The sequence below is a fragment of the Lipophrys pholis genome (assembly GCF_963383615.2).
Source record: "Lipophrys pholis genome assembly, chromosome: 3".
Lineage (NCBI taxonomy): Eukaryota > Metazoa > Chordata > Actinopteri > Blenniiformes > Blenniidae > Lipophrys > Lipophrys pholis.
Genome location: NC_137627.1, coordinates 26,597,967 through 26,614,997, shown reverse-complemented (window position 1 = coordinate 26,614,997; position 17,031 = coordinate 26,597,967). Strand labels below are relative to the sequence as shown.

Sequence of the window (17,031 nt, the reverse complement as noted above, 5' to 3'; positions counted from 1 at the left end):
CGCGCTGTTCAAACGCACATTTGTTGTTTTGTTTTTTTGTACTCGAAGCTCAACAGAATAAAAGATTGTCTTCTGTTAAGGTAAACAATTGCTTTCTTGTCGATGTAGAAAATATCAGCCTGCACTAGAAAATATCAGCCTGCACTAATAAGAATGAAATTGTAGCTGTAGTTATATCAGTATTAATGAGAGTAGGAATAGTTTTATAGTTTTGTTAGGAGCAATGCACGTAAGATCAGCTCGAAGTTTTTGTTGCTCTTTCTATCTTTGTTCCATGTGTTCGTTTATTAAAAACGTGTAATTTATTGCCACAGGAAATCTTGCTAAAGTAAATTTTGCTGTGTTAAGAGACTTATAGGCCAACATTGGCCCTGCCTGGTATTTGTTTTTCATACTGTATTAATACCGTATTACATACTATGATAACACCGCGCATACTGGTGTTTTGTCCACAGCTCAAAGTTTATGTTGCTCTTTTTATCTTTGTTTCATGTGTTGGTTTGTTTAGACCTGTACTGGTATTTTTATCATACTGCATTAATGGATGTATACAACCTGCTTGTGATCGCTGTGTTTTTATTGGTGCATCCAAATTAGAAAAAGATTAATGGTTTTGAGAGAGGTTGAATATCTAATATATAATATACTGCAATGAATCACTTAGATGTTTGTCAGTTTGCATTCATCAATAAGAAATCAGTAAGTTTAAACAAATACCGATGATTCTGATTTACATCTTTTTCAGACACGGTCTTCAATCAGAATGTCAATTCGTTCACCTCATCCGGGGGCAGTGAGTGCCGAATGCAATAGCAGAGATCACTCATATGCGCGCCCAACAACCACAGGGTCTGTGCTGACCACAGATCCTGAGACGCCAAAGGAATCAGGTCTTGCATGTATGCACGCGGAACACTCGTATGCGTGTCCAGCAACTCTGCACACAGCGTCTGTGCTGACCACTGACTTGCCCAAACAAGCATCTCCTATAGAATATTCTCTGTCACCCTCAGCTACAACCACAGACCATCTCAAATCCTTTTCTTCCACAACTAAGGAAAAAGTCAGTAAATTCACACAGAAAGCAAAAACTGTGAAACAACAAAAAAAGGAACGCATAAAATGTCCTTACTGCCCCATTAAGATTTACAAAAAGAATATGAAGTTGCATATTCAAAGAAAACATGGGGGACTAAAAGACATCACAGCAGCACACCACCACAAAAGCATACAGATTGATAAAGACAGTGGGTTGTATGCTGTTAAAATGAACTTTAATGCCTTCAGTCTCCCCGTCCATGTGCAAAGGAAAACATGGGGCCTGCAACAAGTAACTAAATGTGAAGTGGAGGACTGTCGCCAGTATCACTTGCTTGCCTTACGGAGTGGTCCTTCTGACAGTATGTGCGACCACATACGTTCCATTAATTACTGCTCCAAAACTGCAACTGAAGAACCCCTTCAACCCGAGGTCCTTGATGAAATGCTGGAAAACAGGTTTTTTAGTGAGCCCAAGGGAGCATTGTGCAAGAAGAGGCAAAGGGAAGCAGAGGAAGCACATGTCCCATTGTGTGTGATGGTTGATTTTTTTAGTTCAAAAACTAAATTATGTTTCTCAGTTAATGAACCAAGACTATCTCGTCATAGTACTTTGGGCAGAGTCATGGTGACTTATAGCATTAAAAATAACACATGGCATTGCCCTTGTATAAAGGCACGTCTATCATGTCCACACAAGAACATTGCGAAGTGGCATCTTTTTCAGACCCGCAGAGAACTTTTTAGGACTCCTGTGATAACCTCAACAGCGGCACCTGGAACGACTCATTCTGCTGCTCATCCCCGTAGTGCAGAGATTGAAAGATGTGTGAGATATGTTCATGAGAACAAGAAAATCCCAACCACGCTTCCTGAGGAGCCAACACAGACTACCCACATCAGTTGTTCCCTGCTGAAAGGACGTGCAAGATGTGTCCTGGAAATCCTGACTTGGAGGAGGCCGTCCGAATCACAAACAAAGCCAGAATAATTGGCATGGGTGGTGTAATCCAAGGTAAATTATACATATTTGGATTTTTTTTCACTACATAAATCTTATTTTATGTCTTAATATTTTGTATTCATCTCCATTTCAGATGTCTCAACTTACAATCGGAAGTGTTCCCAGTGCAACATGATGTACCGCTACCAGGAGTGGAGAGATGGTCTGCACAATTTTAATGACCATCTAATCCTAACCCTGCGTTTCTGTCTGTACTTGAGACAGAATCTCCAGGTGTGTGTAAACAATGCTTCTGTGAAATGATACAAAGTGCTGTGCTCATTTTCAAAAAATATTCATTATTTTTTTGTCATTGTACACACAATTGTCGCTTGGCCTTAAAAATAATATGTCTGTTTTGTTTGTCCATACTGCAGTTTCTTTGGCATGTGCTCTGTAGTGTTTCTATTTTTGACTGCATTATGAACAACTTGATTCTTTTTGGTTTGTTTATATTCCAAATATTTTTCCTTCCCTCTTTTTACCATAGAATCACATGACTGTTTCAAGGGTCATTCGTTGTCTGGAAAATTTGGATGAAACCAAGTTTCCCAGCACGGGCAGAATTCTCCATGGATACTGCCACTTCGAAGCACTTTGCGACCCACAGTATAAATACTCATGCATACGCTGCGGCTTCTATCCTCCTGTTGTGGTGATGGACCTCCACAGAAAAGGAGTATTTAGTTTTGAGGGTATGTCTCTCTTACAGTTACATCAATACAAGTAATTTGTAAAATACAAATTAGGTATTTGTCAAATAAAAGTGATTTGCAATAGCATCATTAGTCCAGAAGTAATGTTTTTAATTTTGTGTTTATTACAATTTCAGCGAGTGAACTGCAACAACCAAGGGACGATTTCATTGGAGAGCACAACATTGAGGCGTTCTGGGAATCTGTTCATCTGCACATGATCAGCCGAGGATTTTTTGAGAGTGAGTATTCATTTTTAAAATTTAGTCGCTAATCGGTTGTGCTCAGTACTCTTATTTTGATTAAACGTTATTTTATTGTATGTGTTCTTTTCATGAAGCTCCCTCACAGAACCCATTTGTTGTTAAACCAACATTTGAGCACTGGGCACCTTGGATTGGAAGGGACACTCGCAGAGGCGGGACTGTTCTTAACACCGAGGTTGAAAAAATGCGGTTGAAGTCCTGCCCGGGTAAAGCCCATCTTGCAGACTTGGCTGAGGACCACCTTACAGATCAGCTGATGAAACAAAGGGTACTATTTACTCATTGAGATATTGTTTTTTATTATCATCAATGTGATCCAATAGAGTTGCACTTTGTTGTTGTGTATAAACTTCATTTGTGAAACACATATTTTCATCCAGGTATCAGTTGTCCGAAAGCTGTGTATCGCATGCAACTTGGACTCAAACGGATCCCGTTTGGACCTCGTTAACCGGCTGCGAGGGGAGATGATGAGCAGGCAGGCCTATGACAAGGTCTTTCAATCCATTTGGGGTGCTTCTGGTAAATATAGAAATTTCTGTTTTGTTTTCTAGATGAATACATCAAACTGAGACCGTGTTACACATCCTTCCTTTTGCATATATGTATATTTCCATAGGAGGATGGTGTGTCATTATATGCCCACACGGAATCGTGTACAGCTTGAAATTCAACCTCCCAGCAGAGAGCCCCAGGGATTTTACGGACCTCCTGCTGTCATGGAAGCATTTTCCAAATGTCTGCGTGTACGACTTTGCACGAGGCTTGGTGGCTCATGCTAACCTAAGAGTTCCCGACAACCCTCCATTCCAGCCTTTTGAGGGAAGGCTGGCCGAGCCGACAAAGGACAATATCGAGGCTGCAGCTAAAGGCTCCTTCAAAGTTTCTCTCCCTTGGCTGGTTAAAAAACTTGAACATGCTGAGCCAAATGGCCACCCCATGACCGGATCCAGCAAACATTATGCACTTTATGACAAGTTTCATCAGGGAAATACAAAGGACCCTCGAGATGTTCTGCGAAGGATCGAACTTGTTCCGGAGGTTGATCCGACGCTTAACAGCCAGGCTGCAGAGCAGCTTTTGCGTTTTTCAGAAACAACAACTATTTTCTGAACAACATGGGGCCTTCTGCACATATTTTCCTAATGCGCAGCATGATAGAGCACCGGAACAACTACCAAAATAAAGAACTGCTGAGACGCCACTTCAAAGGGGTCCGCCGGTTGGACAACGTCGCTCTGTCAGGCTTGGGCCACGCCTTCATAGGTAAAACCAAATATGAAAATTAACAGTAACATTGATTGTCCTCTTAATAAGGCACTGATCAAAATGTATGCATATATATTGTGTCTCATTTCACTAAAGGTGATTGGGACTGGTCTGACGACAGTGGCAGCATCTCGACAGATTCATCTCCACCCCAGCACACACAGACCGATATGGACCTCCCTGATGCAGGTATGTCTGGGTCTTAGTCTGGACAAAGCTATGTAAAATTAAGTAAAGGTTGTTTCATTTCAGTTTTCTTTCTCCTTATCTTTAGAACAAGAGCCACCTAAATGCTCAAGTGAGGGAATCCGCTGTGGGTCTCACTGTGCAAGCACCACAAACTTGGATTCTGTGGAAGCTCAACGCTCTTCCTGGTCATTTTCCTTGCATGCTGGTCAAGAACAAGTGGTGAATTTGTGTTCTAATTTTAGTTTTTTGTATGTGTGTGAGGAGGGTCACGAATGTAAACCTTTTAATGGGTTTTACTCATTGTTTTTTGTTGTTATTTATTTTTTTTCTTCCCCCAGCTCAAGTATGTTTTGGACACAAATCGACCAGGTAATGAGTTAATTGTGAAGACATCAAAGACTTGCCTGACACGATCCGACTTCCTGACCCTGGGCCTATCGCAAGACATGGAGGCCACTGTGAGTTTATTAAACAACATATTTAAAATATGGCAGCATGCATGTTGTTTTCCAACTATTCGCAAACTTTTGTTTGTTTGTTTTTTTAGGTTGGAAATGCTTGCCTTGAGTTAATAGAGAAGATTGCTCTTTCTAAGGTACTGTGTCCACTTAGTGAGTTAATTGTAAATCTTTATGAATTTTAAGATAAAACTTTATTCATCCCACATGGAGAAATAGTATAATGGCGTTTCCTTCAACTGCTTTGCAACTGTTGGAATGCATATTCTCTGCAAATATATATGTGTATATATATATATTTTTTTTTTTTTGTTTGTTTGTTTTTTTAATGGGGGCTCAGGGCAAGAATATCTACATAGTGGATCTGTATATCCCTCCCACCTGGCTGCCACCCTGTAATAATGATCCCATGCCAAGTCTACCCGTAAGTATACTTTGTGCATTTTCGATGTTATACTTGACATTCACATATTCATCTGAAATATTTCACTGTTATCCTTTAACAGAATGATGCTCATCAGAAAGATGCCATTTTTATCCCTCTGTGGATACCTGGTCATTTCCAGCTGTGTGTAAGTCACTGTTTCCATATTTGGGTATTGGTGCTATGTTGTTTGTTCTAACTAAAGTGAATATTTTGCTGGGGAAAAGGCAAAATATAATTTCTGTTGTGTGTGTTCATTTTCACTTTTTTCTAAAATATTCAGTGGTCCATAAAGTCTCAACTTTGGTTATGGGGCCCTTTCTCCTCAAATGCACTGTGAATCACTGTATCATTATGCTGATGTTCCTTGGCTATTGGTCATCAGGCCAGCTCAGAAAGAGCTCTTCTTTCTGGACTCTCTTTACTCACAAAGCGAGTCAGGATTTACAGGCCAGCAGTACAAACCGCTCTTGAGGTTACCCATCCACAATGAAAAGAGAGCGTTCTGATGACATCTGCATGTTGTTTGGTCATTTGCATGTTGTTTGGTCACGTTCTGGTGACATTTGCATGTTGTTTGGTTGCGTTCAGGTGAGGTTTGCATGTGTGTGGCACACATTCTTGAATCTTCTGAATTTGGAGGAACTGCTGGATTATTGACTGATTTGTGTTTTTCTGTTGTCGTCACAATTTACAGGAATATTGCTGCGAAGATTGTGTCGGGCACCTGGACTGTGAAAACGGGCAAGGATTTGAAGGTACTCATATTTCACTTGGGAAGAAGGATATTGTATGTGGAAAAGGATTTGTTTAGATTTTTGTTTTTCTCGAATCAGGATTACCCGAAGCAAACTTTTGGACGGGACTGTGGTGTGTTCATGCTGATGGTAGGTCACAGGTTCCTTGTTTCACAAAATGTTTCTTTGTTTGCAAATTAAAGTTGACAATTTTTTTGTTTTTGTTACAGTCCACTTTATACATCTCTTTGGATGCACAGTTTGACTATACAGTTGTAAGTGTATTTCTCCACTTAATTGCATATGCTTGCATTGTGTGTTGTGCACTGAGATTGATTGCCAGTTATAATTTCAGCATGACATGCCAGTTTTACGGAAGTGGTGGTGCCTGCTGCTCCTGGAGAACTGGGCGTTGAACAGGTGTGCTTCTACATGCATGCTTTGAGTGCTCTTGCCCTATCAGAATCCAATAGAATGATTAAAAACTGTTTCTGAAAACTTCTTAGGGCCTTGTCTTTAGTTTCTCCCCATCTTTTTTCACTTTTTATTGAATAAGTGTGTTTAGGACATCATGCAATTTTGGAGTTTACTCAGATGTCTGTCTAGTCACTGTAAATGGGATATTAAAATAAAAACCTTGGAAAGTAAATAAAAAATTTACTTTGCAATGTCTGTATTTTGTTTTTTCATGTAATATCTTTTCAGTTATGGGAAAGTATTTGCTCATTGGACAAATGAATGCAAAAAACTTCTCGAGGGGCAACATTCTCCGGTCTTCAGGCTGAAGAGAAAGCTAGACCACAACACTGCGGTTAGTTAACACACAAATGAGATATTAGAAACTTAAGTACTATGAACAGACAGTTTGACATGATGTATTCCTTAAATACAGAAGATTATTATGATTATGGTTTTTGTTCCGTGTATGTAAGATAGACGTGGATATAAATGGTTCAAACTGACTTGTTCAGGCAACCATGGAAAAGAAGGCCGCTTCCAGCCAACGTGAGTGCATGGCTGACGTGATGCAGTTCTGCATCTTCCAGAAGTCCAGGAGCATAGGAAGAAGGTGAGTTGAAAAGCTGTTTGTTGAAAATAAAAGAAGTGGCAAAAGGACCTTCTCACTCCTTCAACCGCATCACTCAGGCTGCCAGCATGGAGCCAGACTCTGCTCAGCCTTGTTGGCTTTTAGTTTGCACTAACAACATATAACACACAGGAACCATCACTCATCCACCTACATATCTACTGATAAAAAGATCACACCTAATCCATCTGATTCCTCAGCCTCTGCTTCGTGAAATGATGTTAGAGTATTGCTTTGTCTCCAGCCATTGGTTCATAGTGTGTGTGTGTGTGTGTGTGTGTGTGTGTGTGTGTGTGTGTGTGTGTGTGTGTGTGTGTGTGTGTGTGTGTGTGTGTGTGTGTGTGATTCAGATAACTATAAAATTGTTCTTCTCTCCTTTTCATCCATTCATATTAAGTTTCTTTTGTCTGTTTCTTTATCTATAAGACATAAAGGGAAAAAAAAATGTTTTTAAATTACGTGAACACATCTTTTGTTTTGCAGGATTTTATATCCAAACGTTGACATTGTGGAATGGGTGGCGTGCACAGTTTGCAGAGGCTGGCTGCATGTGGATTGTGCTGGAAAATCCACAGATTTTCTCAGTGCATCATTCAGCTGTGGATGCAACACGTCAAAAGAGAGCACAAGGTACTACAATAGTTGGTTCAGTAGTTCAATAGATGCAGGTGGTATGGCAGAAATGACTGAAACACCTGGTGACATATTGAGCTGCACTCCTTTATGTTGAATAGAACAGTTGTTTGATGATTACCTTGTGAAAGCAAAATGTCAGCTGATTCAACAGTTGGCTGATTCCTTTTGTTAAATGACAGGAACAAATAAAATCCAGTAATTTTGACTTTAATCAAAGTGTAAATGTCAAAGTTGGTGCTGCTTTTTATCTCATTTGAACTCATTTTTATCTGCAGGATCATTGATGCTGTTGAAGAGGGTGGCATCCTAACTGTATTTTCCAGAGAGCAGATCAAGGTGAGTGAAACTAACTGTGCTGTTAGTGGTTCTATTCTCTAGAGCTGCTATATGTTCTCTCTTTGCTCTTTGTCTTCAGATCTTACATGATGATCTCATGGAGTCGAGGGTCCGTTCAAACAGACTATATCTCTGGAGGATGCCGTCAGCATCGCTTTTCCTTAATCAGCACCTCAAGCTGAGGATGTTTCCTTTCAGTGACCAGCGGGTAAGAAAACATCTCATCAATCAAGTTTGAGAGGTTTTACGTAACATAAGCTGGATTTGTTTACTTTTATTTCTCTGTATTGCAACAGATCTTTGAGATGCTGAAGGAGATCGAGGAGGTCACAGGAATCGAGAAGGAGGACCTGAGACTCATCGATTATGTTTTCGATGTTATGCTCCCTGAAGTAAGATGATCAATGGAATGGAGGACATCATAGAAGTAGAGTGCTCAATATTTTGAGTTTTTGGAAAGCTATCCACATTCACAATGTCAATGTTTTTTCAGATCATCATCAACATCCTGATGGCCGAAGGTCATACAAGGCTTGAGGCAGAAGTCATCATCGCCAGTGGGAGACATTTCTAACATCCTTTCACAGGGTAACCAACCGTACATGATGAACAAGAGAGTCTGAAGGCATCCGGTGATGTTGTAGTAATCCTATATCTTCCTACTACATCCGGTGATGTTGTAGTAATCCTATATCTTCCTGTGTTCACCTGATAGTAGAGTGAAGCTGCACTGCTGTTGCTCATCACTATCTTATCTATTGGAATCTGTACATTTGCATAATTTCTCTAAAATCAAGACAATATTGATAGAGTGACACTGAGAAGCTAATCCATGCATTTACTTCCAGAGTAACTATTGTAACTCCCTATTATCAGGGGGTCCAAGTCACTGCTTAAAAAGTCTTCAACTAATTCTAAAGATCTTAAAGAACTGCTGGTCCCAGATCTCCCCAGAACACTTGGTTCTCAGAGTGCTGGCTTACTGGAGGTTCCTAGCTTTTCTAAAAGTAGAATGGAGGCAGAGCTTTCAGGTTCCTCTGATGTGGAACCAGATCCAGTTTCAGTTAAAGAGTCTGACACAGCCTCTCATTTGAAGGTTAGGATGAAGACTTTTCTATTAAAGTTTACAGTGAGAGCTGCTTCAGGACACCTTAGACCATTTTCTAGTTAAGCTGCCAGAGGTTAAGACTGCTGGAGGACCTAAACTGAGCTTCTTTCCTGTTTTATTCACCACTATTACATGTCACTAACATTTACCTTTCTCTCCTGTAGTCCGTGCTCTCTGCCGGATGTCTGACAGTGGAGCTGAAGGTGGATTGAAGCCTCCTGTCCTGATCAGTCTTCCGGGTGGATCTCTCTCTTTTATCTATCTGTCTGTCCTCTCCTCTGTCCCCTCACCCCAACCGGCTAGCAGAAAGCCGCCACCTCTGAGTCTGGTTTCTGCAAAGGTTTCTTCTTGTTAGAGGGAGTTTTTCCTTTCCACAGTCGCTCACGCTTGCTCATGTGGATTTGTTGGGTTTTCTCTGTTAAAGTGATTGTATATATAAAAGAATAAAACCATCATAAATCTTGTCATTGTTCTTTATTAAACAGGCGCAGTGATGTGAAATGTAATGCAGAATTGAGAATAGAGCAGAGTGGAGTTAGATGAGACACTTTTCTTATTTTGACCTGAAGGTAAGGAAACATGACAAATAGACATCCTGAAAAAATTCTACCTTGTTTCATTGTCATACATTAAGATAAGATAAGATATCCCTTTATTCATCTCACATGTGGAGAAATGTGCAGTGGTACAGCAGGATAGTACAGAGAAAGAAGCACACATAGCAGAAACTAAAAAAAAAGCAGATAAAAATACAATATAGAAACAATATGCACACGGTGCCTACAAGTGTGGACATGTACAGAATATGGGGGTGGATGTATTTTACATAGTAAATACGTTCTTATAGTTCTAGCACCACTTCTTGTCCAGCTGGAGTGGAGTGATATTGTCCGGTGGTGGTGTGCAGTGGTCTACTGGGAGCAGGCTTGGTTGAAGAGTCTGACTGCAGCAGGGAGGAAGGACCGGCGGAGTCTCTCCTTCAGACACCGTGGGTGGAGAAGCCTGTCACTGAAGGAGCTGCCCAGTGATGTGACGGTACCATGTAGGGGGTGGGAGACGGTCTCCATCAGGGATGAAAGCTTCTTCAACATCCTCCTGTCTCCCACCACCTCCACAGGGTCCAGGGGGCAGCCCAGGACAGAGCTGGCCTTCCTCACCAGTTGGTTCAGTTGGTTCCTGTCTGCAGCCGTAGTGCTGCTACTCCAGCAGACCACTCCATAGAAGATGGCTGATGCCACCACTGCGTCATAAAAGGTCCTCAGGAGCGCTCCCTGCACTCCAAAGGACCTGAGTCTCCGCAGCAGATGGAGTCTGCTCTGGCCCTTCTTGTAGAGAGCTTGTGTATTGTCAGACCAGTCCAGTTTATTGTTCAGGAGAACACCCATGTACTTATAAGTGTCCACTATCTCAATGTCCTTTCCCTGGATGTTCACCGGTGTGTGTGTGTGTGTGTGTGTGTGGGGGGGGGGGGGGGGTCTCCGCCTGCGGAAGTCCACCACCAGTTTTTTGGTTTTACCTGCATTGATCTGGAGGTGGTTCCGCTGGCACCAGTCCACAAAGTCCAGGTTGAGTTCTCTGTACTCCGCCTCGTCGTCGTTGGTGATGAGGCCGACGATGGCGGAGTCATCAGAGAACTTCTGCAGGTGACAGGTGGATGTGTTGTGGGAGAAGTCTGCAGTGTAGAGGGTGAAGAGGAAGGGTGCCAGGACCGTGCCCTGTGGAGCCCCCGTACTGCAGATGACCAGGTCAGACACACAGTCCCGTGTCCTCACAAACTGTGGCCGGTTGGTCAGGTAGTCCAGGAGCCAGGATGTGAGGTGCGGGTCGACTCCAGTGTGCTGCAGCATGTCCCCCAGAAGCGTGGGCTGGATGGTGTTGAAAGCACTGGAGAAATCCTAGAACATGATCCTCACAGTGCTCCCAGCCCTCTCCAGGTAAGAGAGAGAGCTCTCCATGAGGTAGAGGATGGCGTCCTCCACCCCGATGCCTGGCTGGTAGGCCAACTGCATTATTGCCTCAAATAACATTTTAATTTATTTGCAGAAATATTTGTAGTGATTCCTTCTGAGCCTGGAGATCAGTCAGAGGCTGTTTTCATGATGATTCTTCAATTTAAATCCTCCTCACAAACATTACAGTAATAAATGATTTAAAGTAATTCAGCATTTTGTTTAGAATAAGAAGAATCATACAGGTATCTAAATAAATTCAAGATCTCCTTCACTATACTTTTTGGTTCTAAGTATTCTTCCCCATTCATCATGAGAGTGAATCTTTTCTTTCTAGGCTGAATGTGGAATATGATGGTTGCCCGGCTAGCTCAGTTGGTAGAGCATGAGACTAATAATCTCTAGGTGGTGGGTTCGTGTCCCATGCCGGGCGCCACCTTCCCGTGGGTGGGTTAATTGGTCCAACAGTTGGTGACAGTGCTCAGACTGTCACCGCTGCGAAGTGGAAGAAAATGAATGAATTACTGAATATGATGGTGTTTTCTCCTTCCTCAATCCAATTGGCTCTGGACCTTATAAATACTCTCCGAGCTTTAGTCAAATACAATCTACCTGGATCTACCTTCCAGAGTACTTGTGCTTCCCAGAACTGGACATGACAAGCCATGATGTAACTTTAGCCACTGACGTCTTTCTGCCCTTTAAATATGGCGGCGACCACATACAAGTATGGCGCGGACCATAAACAAGCATGTCGGCAACCACAAACAAGTATGACGGCGCCCTTACGCCGCCATTATTTGATACCGCACTGGCGGGGTTTCAATTTTGACAATAGTATGGCGCTTACCGTGTGCCATTATGGCGGCGACCGCTAACAACTATGTCAGCGCCCGCAAACAAGTATGTCAGCGCCCGTAAGCCACCATCTTGATACCGCACTGGCGGGGTTTCAATTCTGGAGAAGCAACGTCGCACTGCGGATCATGTACTCTTGCCTCCCACCGACAGTGGCGCTGTGATTGTGCTTTGGAACAAAATGGTGGCGACCTGAAGGAAGCGGCCATATTTCATGTACTACCGCCTCCCACCGAGAGTGGCGCTGGGGTGGTGATTCGGAACAAAATGGCGGAACAATATGACGGCGATCTCAAGGAAGCAGCCATATTGTCGTCCATTTTGGATTCCCCACTGGCAGCCTCTCGGAAGAAACGCCGCTCGACACACCCTTTATTCTGCCTGCACAGGTAAGAGTGCCGCTGGGTCCTAAACCCCATGCCGTTTAGGCGCTCCGACAAGGAATCCTGATGCCCAGTGGAAGCTACAGGTAACTGCAGGGATGAGTTGTCTCAAACACACAGAATCAATTGTCCAAATAACATCCAATACGAAACCAGTGCCCTCGACTCCCAACAAGTGAGCAGAGGGTCAGTCACAACGTATTTGAACCACCAAGTTGACAGAATGCAACATTTGCTTCTCTGAACTCAGAAACATCAGTGGGAAGTTTCCAGTTTGACGTGGTTCATGTGTTATTTACCAGCAACACTTGAAAGCATAATTTGTCTTTAGCCCACGTCCAGTTTTTTTTTTCTCCCGTCAATAAATCACTTCTAACAGCACAAAACCCGTTTCCTCTGTTTGTGATACAGAATAATATCCATTTAATGCTGAAGGTTTCTGACTTAAAATCACTCTTGTTTCACTTTGAACCAGAACTGCAGCCGCAGGCTCATTTCTTTCTGCGAGCTTCAAAAGAAATTCAACAATCCTCCACCAGTCACATTCATGTGTTCATTCTGACTTTTCTACATACTTCAAAATGACCCGGCGTCCACATTTCATCTATACAAAGCCTTAACAGAACTTGAAAAAAGTGCCAGACCTCCCTCAGAATTCCCCCAAATCCCACGGCACACTACGTTTCGGGCAAACGAGGCTGCCGTGGCCATAGTGTAAACATACCTTAAACAACAATGTAGGCACAACCAATGGAAGCAGAGCAATCCACCCCAAAATGCAGGTACAGGCTGTGCATGCAAATACTGTGGCAACTCACATGAGAGGGGCAAGGAGCACTGCCCAGCATTTGGGAAACAATGCAAATTGTGTGGAACACAGAACCACTTTGCTAAAGTGTGTCAGAAGAGCAAATGATGATCTACTGATGAAAAAGTGCAGTGCACAACAGACAATACAGTTGTGAACTTAGAGCAAGGCAGTGATGAGGACATATACATGCTTGAGTCAATTGGTGCAGTGCAAACAAAAGGAAAAAAATGGTTTGTAACACTACGCTTCAACAACAAGCCACTGCAGTGTCAGCTGGACTCTGGAGCCACATGTAATGTGGTGAGTTATCAAGATGAGAAAAGACTGGCACCGCACACACCCCTCCGGCCAAGCAAAGCCAAACTGAAGCTATACTCAGATGAAGCACTGAGCTCCATGGGCATCTTTGAGACTGAATGCAAAGTAAGAGGCCGGAGATACTCACTGTCATTCGAAATAGTGAAGACGAGCCAGCGCCCCCTGCTGTCTGGCTCCACCTGTGTACACCGAGGCTTTATATGGTTCTTGATCCCTGAGGATGTGCTCAAAGTGGAGCATGTCCATCCTGAGGTTTTGACCAGGGATCAGCTGACCAAAAAATACAGTGATGTGTTCAACTCACCAATACAATCTGTGCCCGGGGAAGTTCATTTCGATCTTGATCCCAGTGTTCATTGTGCGCCTCGCAATGTGCCAGTTGCGATGAAGGATGCAGTCAAAGCCCAGCTGGACAAGTACGAGGCCGATGGCCACATAGCACTAGTCACAGACCCGAAAGGATGGATCAGCAACATGCTGGTTGTAAAAAAGCGAGAGAAGCTCAGGATTTGCATTGATCCTAAATTCCTCAACAAGGCCCTGAGACGCTCCCATTATATCATGCCTACCTTGGAAGACGTCCTATACAAACTGCCAAAGGCCAGAGTCTGCCAGGGATGCATTTTTGCAGTGGAAACTGGACCACGAGAGCAGCCTCCTGACGACTTTCTGGACCCCGTGGGGGAGGAAACACTGGCTCAAGCTGCTATTTGGGGTTTCACTGGCACCTGAAGTTTATCAGCAGAGGCAGGATGAGCTTCTTTCCGGTCTAAGGGTCATTGAGCCAATCGCAGACGACGTCCTGGTCGTGGGCTGTGGAGACACAGACGAGGAGGCTGAGAAAGACCACAATATCAACCTTGTAGCGCTGATGGAGCGCTGCCGCGAGGTCAAGCTACACCTCGGCTTGAAACTACAGTTTAAGGTTGCTGAAGTCCAGTTCCACGGCCACATTCTTACATACACAGGACTGAAGCCCAACCCAGAGAAGGTGAGGGCCATCATCAACATGCCCAAACCGAAAGACACAACAGGCGTGCAAGCGTCTCATCAGTTTTTGCCACACCTGTCCAGTGTCTGCGAGCCATTACGGCGCTTGTTGGACAAGGATACCCCCTGGCATTGGTTCCCCAAACACAAGGCAGCAGTTCAGGAGCTCAAAACCCCCATCCTGCGCTACTATGACATAAACAAACCAGTCACAATTCAGAGTGACTCAAGTCAGAGTGGTTTCGGTTGGTGCCTCATGCAGGAGGGCCAACCCATCGCGTTTGCCTCGAGAGCTCTAAATCCTGCTGAAAAAAACTATGCACAAATTGAGAAGGAATGTCTCAGTATCGTCTTTGCATGTCAGAGGTTTCACCACTACCTATACGGCCGCGATGTGATCACAGCAGAAACAGACCATAAGCCTCTGATCTCCATTTTCAGCAAACCTCTCCTGCACGCACCCAAGAGTCTTCAGTGCATGCTCATGAGCTTGCAGAACTACAGCCTGAGGGTCATCAATAAACCAGGGCCTGAGATGTTCATCAGCAACACCCTCAGCAGGACAACAGCAAAATTCACAGGCAGAGGAACAACCTATCAGCGACACTCAATCTGCTCACTGCACCAGGCGCAAGAAGACATACAGCATGTGAACCAGGCGGAGTACTTGAATGTAACTGACCAGCACCTGGAGCAAATCAGGCTGCACACAGATGTCTGCAGAGGCTGAAGTCCACAGTTCTTATGGGCTGGCCAGATGTGAAGGATGAGGCTCCTCTCATCACCAGAGAGTACTGGTCCTACAGGGATGAGATTAGTACACAAAACGGTGTCCTATTTAGACGCCAGAAAGTCATCATCCCAAAATCACTCTGTCCAGAGATGCTTACATGCATACACTCAAGCCACATAGGAGGAGATGCATGCTACTGACAGGCTTGGGAGACACTGTTCTGGCCTAACATGCAGGCAGAAATAAAGAACTTTGTAAACACCTGCTCAACCTGCAACGAGTATGCTCACAAACAGCAAAACGAAACCATGCTTTCACGTGATTTGCCGACCAGGCCATGGAAAATTCTGAGCATGGACCTGTTCACTCACAGGCAGAAAGACTACCTTCTCATCGTTGACCACAATTCAGATTTTGTAAAAAGTCGAGCTCCTCCCCGACCTGTCTGCGTAGAGTGTTATAAAGAGATGCAAGGCTCAGTTTGCGCGCTATGGCCAGCCAGACAAGGTCATCACAGACAATGGCCCCACAATTTACTCCCAGTTCACAAGTTTTGCCTCACAATGGGAGTTCGAGCATGTGACCTCCTCTCCACGGCACCCGAAAGCGAACAGGAAGGCAGAGTCGGCAGTTAAGATTGTGAAGAGCCTGCTGCACAAAGCCATGCATGACAGTGATGACCCCTGGAAATCCATCCTACACTGGAGAAATACTGCCACTGAAAACATGGACAGCAGTCCGGCACAACGGCTCATGTCTTGTCGGCTGCGGACCTCTCTTCCTGTGACTTACAAGCTCCTGTAGCCAGCTGTTGTGGTAGGGGTAAGGGTCACTAAAACGCTGCACCGCAGAAAGCTGCTTGCCAAGTCTTTCTACGACCGGACCACAAGGGACCTGCCAGAGCTGGAGGTTGGGAAAACAGTCAGGATGAAGCCCCTGCCTGGTGACAACACAGGCATCTGGAGGGACATTGATCACTCCCTCGACCGCCGCAATAGGGTCGACCTCAGAGTGGCCACTCGGGCCTGCGAAGGGAGCCAACTTGTGGTGCCACCTCGTATCCCAGAGAACATTGCTTGTGAGGCCCCGCCAGCAGTGTCAGAGCCAAGCCCCATCAGACACACACACAGGGCTCTTGCAGCCTCACCTGGTCCTGTCTGTGCCACAACTTTAGAGGGCCACATGTACAATAAGACTGGACGGCTGTCTAAGCCACCGGAGAGATTCAATTTGTAACATGGACAGTGTCTGGCTGTGAAAAAAATGAAAAATAAAAAATACTGAAGTTGAGAGACTGTTGCTATCTTTGAATATAATCTTTATTATTTCATTTATGCAAACATTTAAAGTGCTACAGGTTGCCATACAATGTTATAAGGTAACGAGACGTTTTGAGATAAGCTAAAGGAAAATGTTTATTTGTTTTGCACTCGGTGATATGCTGGCACTAAGTTGCATCTGTTTATGTTTACTTGGAAAATGAGAATGTTACGGGTCTTGTTGGATCGATGCCATCGGCAATCCTGTAGTTCAGGCTGTTGTTGTTTTCCCAAGCACATCCCGCATTCAGAAATGTGTTCACCTGCACTTCTACTATACACGACTGAATGTGATACCAGTGTCTGTTGTTATTCATGTGCATGGCAAGCCAACCAATCAGTAGCTGCCGCTGCAGCCACCGAGAACGTGGCTCCGCTGTCCATGGAGGAGCTTGGACAGCAGCAGGAGGCTGACCTGACCCTG

At 44.0% G+C, this 17,031-nt stretch overlaps 1 protein-coding gene across 1 annotated transcript; it reads left to right on the top strand.

The window, feature by feature from the left end:
- The first annotated feature begins 5,961 nt into the window (after positions 1-5,961).
- Positions 5,962-9,710, top strand: LOC308107664 (uncharacterized protein). Its single transcript, XM_080460126.1, has 12 exons — positions 5,962-6,100; positions 6,179-6,229; positions 6,310-6,354; positions 6,435-6,499; positions 6,785-6,890; positions 7,051-7,148; positions 7,650-7,796; positions 8,078-8,138; positions 8,218-8,346; positions 8,435-8,530; positions 8,632-8,726; positions 9,411-9,710. The coding sequence occupies exons 2-11, from the start codon at positions 6,221-6,223 to the stop codon at positions 8,710-8,712; spliced, it is 837 nt and encodes a 278-aa protein (XP_080316252.1). The 5' UTR covers positions 5,962-6,100; positions 6,179-6,220; the 3' UTR covers positions 8,713-8,726; positions 9,411-9,710.
- Positions 9,711-17,031: the final 7,321 nt, after the last annotated feature.

Bases quoted from the DNA above. Each gene is read 5' to 3' on its own strand.
- LOC308107664 (XM_080460126.1), top strand. The intron at 6,355-6,434 runs GTAAGTGTATTT...TTATAATTTCAG, and splicing joins CACAGTTTGACTATACAGTT to CATGACATGCCAGTTTTACG. The intron at 7,797-8,077 runs GTACTACAATAG...TTTTATCTGCAG, and splicing joins ACGTCAAAAGAGAGCACAAG to GATCATTGATGCTGTTGAAG.